General features: G+C 47.0%; 1 protein-coding gene across 1 annotated transcript in view; it reads left to right on the forward strand.

Annotated features, from left to right (window-relative positions):
• LOC308469939 (uncharacterized protein) overlaps window positions 1–9,647 on the forward strand; it is an 80,299-nt gene extending 70,652 nt beyond the window's left edge. Inside the window, exons 2-5 of the mRNA XM_080993070.1 lie at window positions 4,502–4,598; window positions 5,432–5,526; window positions 8,222–8,339; window positions 8,776–9,647. Coding sequence (XP_080849196.1) covers window positions 4,511–4,598; window positions 5,432–5,526; window positions 8,222–8,339; window positions 8,776–9,608 — 1,134 coding nt within the window. The 5' untranslated portion in view covers window positions 4,502–4,510 and the 3' untranslated portion in view covers window positions 9,609–9,647. The remainder of the gene's footprint in view (window positions 1–4,501; window positions 4,599–5,431; window positions 5,527–8,221; window positions 8,340–8,775) is intronic.
• Window positions 9,648–11,696: the final 2,049 nt, after the last annotated feature.

Here is an 11,696-nt window from a genome sequence, read left to right on the forward strand (position 1 = left end):
TGTGGGTGCCGGGGAGCCCCAGGGCTGCAGGGAGGAGGGGGCATGGGGAGAAGGGGGGCAGGAGAGGAGACCCCCTGGGTGGGGAGATGGGCGGACCCCCAGCAGCAGGCAGGCGCTGAATGGAGAGGGAGAAGGAGGGAGTCCTTAGTTTATTGGGGGGAAGAGAGGAGCTCCCCCAATAAAATATTTCATAGGATTGTAGGCATGGAAAGGGACCCAGGGGGAATAACGCAACAATCACAAAAATAATAGTAGGTAAAGAAGATCGCATTGGTGGAGGGAAGTACTGGGCTGTGGGGCAGGGAGGTGAAGGGGTTAATTGAAATTGTTAAAGATTGGTATAGGATTGAAGAGATTTGAATTTTAATCAAGATTCTATAAGGAAAGCAGAAAGCAGCAAGAAATATCAAGTAAACATATCCGCTAACCCAGAAATATTACCTCGGGTTAAGAACTTTGCTTCAGGATGAGAACAGAAATTGCGTGGCAGCAGCGGGAGGCCCCATTAGCTGAAGTGGTGCTTCAGGTTAAGAATAGTTTCAGGTTAAGAACGGACCTCCAGAACGAATTAAGTTCTTAACCTGAGGTACCACTGTAAATGAAAACATGAGACTTACGGTTTTTTACATATGATTTTATTTAGGAGTTGACTATTTTGGAGTTGTTTGTTGTAAAGAATGTCTATTATGTGAATACAATAATAAAGGATTTTTTTTAAAAAAGGAAAGGGACCCAGGGGTCATCTAGTCCAACCCCCTGCAATGCAGGAATAAACTCAGCTAAAGCATCCATGACAGGTTGCCGTCCAATCTCTACTTGAAAAACCTCCAAGGAAGGAGAGTCCACCACCCTCTGAGGGAGACAGCTTTTACTGTCAGAATGTTTTTCTGGCATTGCCATTCAAACTGTGTCGATTGATAATAATAATAATAATAATAATAATAATAATAATAATAAATTTTATTTATACCCAGCTGTCCATGGCCAGGGCAGCTGACACCAATAAAATCACAGTAAAAACATAATGGGGGGGACGACCAATTTAAAATACAGGTTAAAATGCAATTTAAAATGCAGCCTCAAGACCGTAAGGGGAGGGCAACATAATGGTGAGACTGAGTCCAAACCAAAGGCCAGTGGGGTGGGGCTCACCTGCCCAGACCCCAATATTTTATTTTAGTTGGCACCCCTGGCAGTTGATTCACCTGGGTGCCACCTCCCTCCAACACCCACACCAGAAAGCCAAGCTTATTTTTCTCTTCCAAGAAGTCGGGAAGCCTCTTCGATGTGCCCTGTGGAATCACAGACTTGCAGAATTGGAAGTCATCTAGTCTAGGATTCTTTTGCCCAACGTGGGGCTCGAACCTTCGACCCTGAAGGTTACATACGCTTCAGGTTACAGACTCCGCTAACCCTGAAATAGTGCTTCAGGTTAAGAACTTTGCTTCAGGAGGAGAACAGAAATTGTGTTCCGGCGGCGCGGCAGCAGCGGGAGGCCCCATTAGCTAAAGTGGTGCTTCGGGTTAAGAACAGTTTCAGGTTAAGAACAGACCTCCGGAACGAATTAAGTACTTAACCTGAGGTACCACTGTAATAATTTGCTAACAGAACTGTGTGTTGGATTTGCAGGACTTGGAAGCACCTCTGGGAGTTGCCCTGAGAGAAAATTAGCAATAAAGGGACATGTCCCTTTGAATCCTTTGGGGGCATTCCAGCAACATAGATCAATGATGGAAGAAGATTCAGGTGAACCTGAAGCAGGAAGGGGCCCCCAAACCACCAGGACTGGGAGCAGTGAGGAATTCTGGGGGGAAACCATGGAGAAGAGATTGAGGGAAGAGGACACCCTCAGCTCAAATGTGCAGCAGCAGCAGTTCAGGCAGTTCCACTACACAGAGGCCGAGGGGCCCCGAGAGGTTTGCAGCCGACTCCACCATCTCTGCCGTCAGTGGCTGAAGCCAGAACGTCACACAAAATCTCAGATCCTGGACCTGGTGATCCTGGAGCAGTTCCTGGCTGTCCTCCCTCCGGAGATGGAAAACTGGGTGAGGGAATGTGGAGCAGAGACCAGTTCCCAGGCGGTGGCCCTGGCAGAAGGTTTCCTCCTGAGTCGGGCAGAGGACAGGAAGCAGCAGGTAAGAAAATTTAATTCTAGGGCTAAGAATTCCAGGCAAGATATGCTTTTATGTACTGAGCTGAATCCTAGAACAATAGGATCCAGAATGCAGCAGTCTGATTGGTCTGCAGGAGCCACCCAATCCAGCTTCAGGTGGAAGTGAATCAGTGACCTGATTGGCCTGCAGGAGCAGCCAATCAGGCTCCTGGATGAAGTGAATCAGCAACCTGATTGGCCTGCAGGAGCAGCCAATCAGGCTTCTGGAGGAGGTGAATCCGCAACATGATTGGCCAACAAGAGCAGCCCGGAATTAGCCAATCACGGGGGGCCCGTTGTGTAAATAATGTATATATAGCTAGACGTTTTGGGGAAAGTTTCATTCATTGCTACTATGAGCTGGAATAAAGAGCATGAAATTAACACTCGACTCCGATTATATTTCATATGCTTAATTTATTTTATTAAATGCCCAACTCACTTTGTTTTTGTTTTTTCCAAATACCGTATTTTTCGCTCTATAACACGCACCCGACCATAACACGCACGTAGTTTTTAGAGGAGGAAAACAAGAAAAAAAATATTCTAAATGAAACAGTGGATGTATGATTTTTGTGGTTCATGCTGTGGCCACAGACATGTGATCTGACAGTGAGTTTGGAGTAGCCCAATGCAAAAATCCTGAGGATCCATGTGGATCCATGCTTTGTAACCACGTTTTTGCACCACTGCGACCCTAGGCAACAGTGGGTGCGTGATTTTTTTGGTGCAGGCTGTAGCCATGGACATGCTATGTTATCTGATGGTGAATTTGAGGTGACCCAGTGCAAAGATCCTGTGGATCCATGCTTTGTAACCACGTTTTTGCACCATTGCAGCCCCAGGCAACAGTGGGTGCGTGATTTTTTTGGTACAGACCGTAGCCATGGACATGTAATGTGATCTGATGGTGAATTTGGGGTGACCCAATGCAAAAATCCTGAGGATCCATGTGGATCCGTGCTTTGTCACCACGTTTTAAATGGGGAGGGAAGGAAAGCAAAAGTCCCCCCCCCCCCCAAGCCAGACAGGATATACGAAGTATGATTTCTTTTTTATTTACGGTATTTCTTTTTTGGCCACCTCTGTCACTGCAACCTTTGCTCTGTGCTTGCACACTTTGGGGCAATAGGGCATGTAACACACTTTTTTTCATCTGCCAAGATGTAGAAAATCAATTTTAATGTCCCTATATAAAATGCCTAGTGAAGCAGAAGGGTATTACATCAGCCACTGTATTAAGGCTAAACGTTTGAAGAACAGCTCTCTATGGGTGGGGGGGGGGGAGACTAAATTCCATTTTCAATCAATTGTTATTGTGGCAGCAATTATCAGTGTATAGCACACAATGAGGAAAAGAACTTTAAAAAATATATATATAAAAAACATTCTCACGTTATACTTCTTCAAAGAAGAGTATTAGGCTTTTAATGAAGGGGAGAGGAGAGATGCTGTAATCTTCCTGGCTCAGGAGATTCTGATTTACCAGCCGCGTGTAGAAAGTATAGATTAAGATATTTGATATACAGCATATAAATCCAGAGATTTCCATGTCTCACTCTGTAATCCAGCCTGCTGTTACTTACGAGCAGGGAAGCAGGGTTTCTCTTCCAAACAAGCATACTGTCTCCCTCCAGCAGTACATTGCTTGGAGAAGCTGTAATTTGGAGGGGGCCTGGGGGCAGGGCTCTCTGCTTTTGGAAAAGAAATGAGAAACCTACCATTGTAAAGCAAAAGTCGTTCCCCCCACCACCACCCAAGCCAGCCCTCTCTCTCTCTCTCTCTCTCCCACCTGCATGCTTTTCGGCTGCCTGCGAGTCCCTAGAGCACGGAGAGGAGGAAGTGGTGGGCTGGAGCCTGCACGCAGTGTGTGTGACTAGGGAAGAATTAGAAGGAAGGACGCGATGCTTTCCTTAACCCTCTGCTTGCCAGGAGGGCAGGGGATTCCCTGCTCTTTGTTGAGTTTGAGCAAACGCAGCAACAGAAGAGGGTGGGCAGTAAGACCCTGAGGCAGAATGCAGGAAAGCTTCTGCCTTCCCTCTTCCCTCCGTCCGCCCGCCCGATCTTATTTTTGCCTATTTTGCCCCTGCGCTTCGGCGAGTCAGCTCCAGGGACCACACATTCGCTCAATAACACGCACAGACATTTCACCTTACTTTTTAGGACAAAAAATCTGCGTGTTATAGAGCGAAATTTACGGTAATAATCCTCCCACACACTATAAATACAGTGATCAATTATCCCCACTATAAATAAAGTGGCCACTATAAATAAAAAGGTCAATAGAGAGCATGTTGATTTTCTGTTTCTTAACCCCAATCCCTCTTTCGATCTTCCTTGCTGTTTCAGGTAAATGGTATGTCGTCAGAAGGGACCAACGATTTCCATGAGGCAGAGAAGACTCTCTTGGACGCCCAGGAGCAGGAAAGCGGGGCCTCCTTGCTGGGTAAAGATTAACCTCCTCTTTGTTGTTTATGCAAGGAATTAACGGGATTCTTTTAGGTTCTGCTGAATCTTAGGGAGGCAAGGCACTTTCGTCCAATTAAACAATAGGTTTATTTTTAATAGAATTGAAATGTAAAATGCACATGAATGTCCACACTATAAATGTAATGTGAGACATTTTGTAACGTCAAGGTGTACTCAAGATTTGTGTTACTAAACCTCCGAGAAATTTTTTTGCTACTGACTGATGGTGTTTTTTTAAAAAAAATTATTTATACTTTTCAAATTTATAAATTTCACTGATTTGACATTTCAAAACTTGATTTCCTTCCCCCTCTTTCTGCAGTTCCTTAAATTTATTTTTTAATATCTTCCGCATATCCTAATTAACTTAATTCGCTCATTTATTCATCTTCTTTAAATATATACTCTTATTACAATAATCCTGCCAATGTTTTTATCTCTTTACAATTTATTTGCAAATATTCACTAAACCAATGCCATTTTTTTTAAATAAAAAGTTTGTTATCTTGATTTCTTATTCTTTTGGTAAGTTTCTCCAATTCTGCATATCCCATAAGTTTATGTATCCATTCTTCCTTTGCTGGGACTTCTGATTCTTTCCATTTTGGGGCAAGTGAAATTCTTGCCTCTGTAGTCACATACATGAATAAATTTCAATACAGTTTAGGTAGTTCTGTTCCTATAATTCCCAGGAGAAAAGCTTCTGGTTTTCTGTTATTTCAAACATTCTTTTCATTTCATCATATATCATTTCCCAGTAAGCCTTAAACCTTACTACAAAATCCATGGATTTTTTTGTCCTGATCTTAGGGATCTTCTTGTGGAATGGAATGATGCCGGCAATATCTACTCAGCCATCTCTTCTTGGTGCTGGAGGGGAAATGGCTGTTGTGACACCTGACCAGGTACGGAGATGGACCTCTGGGAAGAGAGTCTAGGGGGCTGTCTTTCCCTTCCTCACCTCCTTGGGTGCAAAGAATTCCTCCTTCCCTTCTTCCTGCCAAAGCTGCCCACTAGGAAGACAGTTTATGTTCTACAGGATAATAATAGCATCATAGAATTGTAGACTTGGAAGGGACTCGTTGCTCATCTAGTCCAACCCCAGGAAGATGCAGCCATCCCAGCCTCCTTTCCTTGACTAGCGTGATAAGAATTTTAAGGTCTTAGATATATAATAAATGTACCAACCAAGCATGTACATAGATCAGCACAGGAAGACCGACCTGAAACCACTTTTGATTCCCAAACTGACCAAATCTTTATCAATGACTTGGATGATGGACTCAAGGGCATCCTGATCAAATTTGCAGATGACACCAAACTGGGAGGGGTGGCTAACACCCCAGAGGACAGGATCACACTTCAAAACGACCTTGACAGATTAGAGAACTGGGCCAAAACAAACAAGATGAACTTTAACAGGGAGAAATGTAAAGTATTGCACTTGGGCAAAAAAAATGAGAGGCACAAATACAAGATGGGGGACACCTGGCTTGAGAGCAGTACATGTGAAAAGGATCTAGGAGTCTTGGTTGACCACAAACTTGACATGAGCCAACAGTGTGATGCGGCAGCTAAAAAAGCCAATGCAATTCTGGGCTGCATCAATAGGAGTATAGCATCTAGATCAAGGGAAGTAATAGTGCCACTGTATTCTGCTCTGGTCAGACCTCACCTGGAGTACTGTGTCCAGTTCTGGGCACCACAGTTCAAGAAGGACACTGACAAACTGGAACGTGTCCAGAGGAGGGCAACCAAAATGGTCAAAGGCCTGGAAACGATGCCTTATGAGGAACGGCTAAGGGAGCTGGGCATGTTTAGCCTGGAGAAGAGGAGGTTAAGGGGTGATATGATAGCCATGTTCAAATATATAAAAGGATGTCATATAGAGGAGGGAGAAAGGTTGTTTTCTGCTGCTCCAGAGAAGCGGACACGGAGCAATGGATCCAAACTACAAGAAAGAAGATTCCACCTAAACATTAGGAAGAGCTTCCTGACAGTAAGAGCTGTTCGACAGTGGATTTGCTGCCAAGGAGTGTGGTGGAGTCTCCTTCTTTGGAGGTCTTTAAGCAGAGGCTTGACAACCATATGTCAGGAGTGCTCTGATGGTGTTTCCTGCTTGGCAGGGGGTTGGACTCGATGGCCCTTGTGGTCTCTTCCAACTCTATGATTCTATGAAATGTTTTCCCTGCAAGGAGGGAGGGGGCTCAGAGAGCCTTCCTGAAGGAACAGGTTACCCAAACCTGACTGTGCAGTGTGCAGTCACCCAAACCGGGCCCCAGCCCCAAAATTCCCTAATTCTTTCTTCTTCGATCATTAGCTAAAATCCATTAGCTTGAGCTGTATAACACAAACCAGCTGCATAAACAGAGTCTCCTCCTTTATTAACCCATGAAGGCTTAATGGATGGCCTTGTCAGTTCCGAGCAGAGACAGGATGGTCTTATCTTACCGGTTATAAGCTATCTTGACCACGCTGATGCACAGGCCTTGCACAGACCCTGTCAGCCCACGCGCCCGGGGATGGCGCCAGCCAAGATAAGGAGTACAGGAACAGGAATCTCTGTTCATGCTCAAGGATGTAAACTAACGTGTATAAACACATGGGCTGGATTCCTAGGGAGGGGGAGAGGGGGCTTGGAGGGGATATATACTGTATGCAATTCCTCTTTCTTTGTGCTTGCTGTGAACCGATTCACGCAGTGCCTTCTGCTGCTCCGGACAGCAGAAATACAGTGGTGCCTCGCAAGACGAAATTAATCCGTTCCGTGAGTCTCTTCGTCTTGCGGTTTTTTCGTCTTGCGAAGCACGGCTATTAGCGGCTTAGCGGCTATTAACGGCTTAGCGGCTTTAAGAAAAAGGAAACAAACTCGCAAGAACTCGCAAGACGTTTTGTCTTGCGAAGCAAGCCCATAGGGAAATTCGTCTTGCGGAACGACTCAAAAAACGGAAAACTCTTTTGTCTTGCGCGTTTTTCGTCTTGCGAGGCATTCGTCTTGCGAGGTACCACTGTAAAGACTCTTTCTCTGAACCAAACCTCGGTGTCTCTTGACTCCTTCCTCCCCTCTCAGGAGCAACGCAGACCCAACCAATGGGAAAGGTCTGAAAGGCTACATTCCCATTGTCTCAGGAATTGAGTAATCAGCATTTTAATGGGTGACAGACTGTCATGGGTGACAGGCTATCAGGAAAGGCAAACAGGAAAAACAAGATTCAAATTTCTGCTGTAGACCACACCTTCTGTGATGTATGTATGATGTATGGAGGGGTGGTCTTGCGCTCCAGGGTAGGGAATTTAAAATGTCTATGTAAGGGCGGACACACCTGGGTTCTAGGTCCTCCTCCTTTCCTGCGTGTGAGGGGAGCACCCTGTTGCAACAGAACAATAAAGATCAGGCTTACTAGCTGCTTTGCTTCTCAATATTCTCTGGTTGGCCTGTTATTTTCTCCTACCAATAGGGAACCTACCTAAGGAATCTGTATGGGCTCTTGGATACCCCATAAGGAAAAAGGGCAGATTTTGTTTACAACACTAGCCATCCGGATTTTGCTGGTAGGTAACGTTTACGATAAAGAGGAAACTGTTTTCTTTCACTTTTAGAGTCCAGTGTCCTTTGAAGACGTCGCTGTGTGTTTCTCAAATGAGGAGTGGGCTGTGCTGGATTCTCACCAGAAAGTGCTGCATAGAGAAGTCATGGAAGAGATTGTTGCCTCTCTTGGTAAAGGGCTTTGCTTGTTTTTATACTGTATTTTGTTCTGTGAACTGCCTTGAGATCTTACAAAGAAAAGCAGTATATAAATTTACAGTCATACCTCGGGTTGAAGTTGCTTCAGGTTGAGCACTTTCGGGTTGCGCTCCGCGGCGACCCGGAAGTAACGGAACGCATTACTTCCGGGTTTCGCCCCTCCGCATGCACAGACAGTCAAAATGACGTCACACGCATGCGCGGAAGTGGTGAATCGTGACCTGCAGATGCGTGTTGCGTTTACTTCAGGATGTGAACGGGGCTCCGGAACGGATCCCGTTCGTATCCAGAAGTACCACTGTACTAAATAAATAAATTTAATAATAAAACAAGTCTTTTCAGTTTCTCCTTTATCAGAAGCATTGATTGAACTTGTTCAGTGATTTGAGACTCCCCATTTCTTCCTCAGGCTCTAATCGCAACAGAAAGAACTTCCGCCGGAGTCCTGCCATTACTCCCTATCAAAGAATTCACACCGGGGGAAATCCGTATCAGTGCTTGGAATGCGGAAAGAGCTTCAGGCAGAAAATAACCCTCATCCGCCATCAAAGAATTCACACCGGGGAAAATCCATATCGGTGCTTGGAATGCGGAAAAAGCTTCAAACAGAAGATCACTCTCATCCATCATCAAAGAATTCACACAGGAGAGAAACCATACAAATGCTTGGAATGTGGAAAAGACTTCCTTCGCAGTTCTTACCTTACTTCCCATCAGAGAATCCACACAGGGGAGAAGCCGTATAAATGCTTGGAATGTGGGAAGAGTTTCACGAGGAAGAGAAGTCTCACTTCTCATCAGAGTATTCAGGCAGGGGAGAAAGTATATAAGTGCTGGGCTTGTGGAAAGAAGTTCTGTCATGTTTCGTACCTTACTTCCCATCAGATAATCCACACAGGGGAGGAGCCCTATAAATGTTTGGAATGTGGGAAGAGCTTCCATCACAGTTCTCGCCTTACTTCTCATCAGAGAACTCACACGGGAGAGAAACCGTACCAGTGCTCGGAGTGTGGGAAGAGCTTCACTCGGAAGAGGAATCTCACTTCTCATGGAAGAATTCACACAGGAGAGAAACCGTATCAATGCACTGAATGTGGGAAGAGCTTCCGACACAGGCCGCACCTTATTTCCCATCAGAGAATTCATACCGGGGAGAAACCTTATCAGTGTTTGGAGTGTGAAAAGGGCTTCTACCTTAGTTCTAGCCTAACTCGCCACCAGAGAATTCACAGAGGTAGATAGGCACTTATTTCCACATGTGGTGGAGTTGTATAAAGGTAACTGGTTTTTGGAAATGTGTATTCTGATCGTTTCCCAAACATTTTCAATGACCCACAAATGGTACTCCCCCCAAAATTTTTTGAATGGGGTTGGGGGTGTATACAAAACCTTTTTTTGGGGGGGGGACCATGGCAGCTGCCCATCTAAGTTGGCCTGTAAGACAGAGTTGTTCCGCCTGGCCTTTGGCTTTAAATCAATTTGATCCCCTCCCCCTCTTTCCTTTCTCCTCCTGTGATGGAACTCCTATTTGGGGACTTCCCTGGCTTTTTTCTGGCCCACGTAGGACCAGTCTGGATAGTTGGCCTTGGTGAAGATTCGATGTTTTCATCCCCAAAAAAGTTTTTGATTTGAGTTTCCGTTGAAATGAGGCTGCATTTTAATGTTTTAATTTGTATTTTAATCTTGTTTTTTAGGTTGTATTTCAATCAATTTGTTTTTATATCGGTTGTTATCCACCCTGAGCCTGGTCTTGGCTGGGGAGGGCGGGGTATAAATAAATACATTATTACAGTGGTGCCCCGCAAGACGAACGCCTCGCAAGACAGAAAACCCGCTAGACGAAAGGGTTTTCCGTTTTGGAGGCGCTTCGCAAAACGAATTTCCCTATGGGCTTCCTTCGCAAGCCGAAAGCCCATAGGGAAATCTCCGGGACAGCGGGGAAGCGCAGCGCGTCTTCCCCACTGTCCTCGGACCTCCTCCGAAGCCTGGCGGTGGGGCGGAGAGACCTCCTCCCGCCGCCAGGCTTCGGAAGGATGCTCCGAAGGCTGGCGGCGGGAGGAGGGCTCTCCGCCCCACCGCCAGGCTTCGGAAGGCTGCTCCGAAGCCTGGCGGCGGGAGGAGGGCTCTCCGCCCCACCGCCAGGCTTCGGAAGGATGCTCCGAAGGCTGGCGGCGGGAGGTCTCTCCGCCCCACCGCCAGGCTTCGGAAGGATGCTCCGAAGGCTGGCGGCGGGAGGAGGTCTCTCCGCCCCACCGCCAGGCTTCGGAAGGCTGCTCCGAAGCCTGGCGGCGGGAGGAGGTCTCTCCGCCCCACCGCCAGCCTTCGGAAGGCTGCTCCGAAGGCTGGCGGCGGGAGGAGGTCTCTCCGCCCCACCGCCAGCCTTCGGAAGGCTGCTCCGAAGGCTGGCGGCGGGAGGAGGTCTCTCCGCCCCACCGCCAGCCTTCGGAAGGCTGCTCCGAAGGCTGGCGGCGGGAGGAGGTCTCTCCGCCCCACTGCCAGCCTTCGGAAGGCTGCTCCGAAGCCTGGCGGCGGGAGGAGGTCTCTCCGCCCCACCGCCAGCCTTCGGAAGGCTGCTCCGAAGCCTGGCGGTGGGGCGGAGAGACCTCCTCCCGCCGCCAGCCTTCGGAAGGCTCCTCCGAAGGCTGGCGGTGGGGCAGAGAGACCTTCTCCCCGCGCCAGCCTTCGGATGGCTGTCCTGAAGACTTGCGGTGGGAGGAGGGTTTTCCTTCCCACCGCCAACATTCAGAATGCTGTTCTGAATGTTGGCGGTGGGGAGGAAAAACCCTCCTCCCACCGCAAGCCCCGGGAACAGAGGAGAAGCGCTGCGCCCCTTCCCCTCTGTTCCCGTACCTGTCCTGAAGGCTTGCGGTGGGGAGAAAAGCCCTTCTCCGCACCGCCAGCCTGGCAAGCGGTTTCCATAGGAACACATTAATTGATTTTCAATGCATTCCTATGGGAAACCGTGCTTCGCAAGACGAAAAACTCGCAAGAAGAAAAAACTTGCGGAACGAATTAATTTCGTCTTGCGAGGCACCACTGTATTTATTATTATTATTATTATCTAACCATTGTGGGAGATCAGAAGACACCCGATGCCAAATTTGGGGACTCACACTAACAGAGAAGTTAACAAATGTGTGCACTTTGCAACCCATGCTCAAAAGATTCATCTTATTGGCACAGACCATGCCTCTACAGGACAAGTTGAAAACTGACATTGCTTCCTTTTCTGCCATGTATAACAGCTCTAGGTTGTACTTGCTTTATTTCCTCTAACATCAGCTGTCTAGTGAGCATTTTGCAATGTGTAACTTGTCTTTTTGAAAGTAG

This window comes from Podarcis pityusensis (assembly GCF_964106645.2).
Source record: "Podarcis pityusensis genome assembly, chromosome: 2".
NCBI classification, from domain to species: domain Eukaryota; kingdom Metazoa; phylum Chordata; class Lepidosauria; order Squamata; family Lacertidae; genus Podarcis; species Podarcis pityusensis.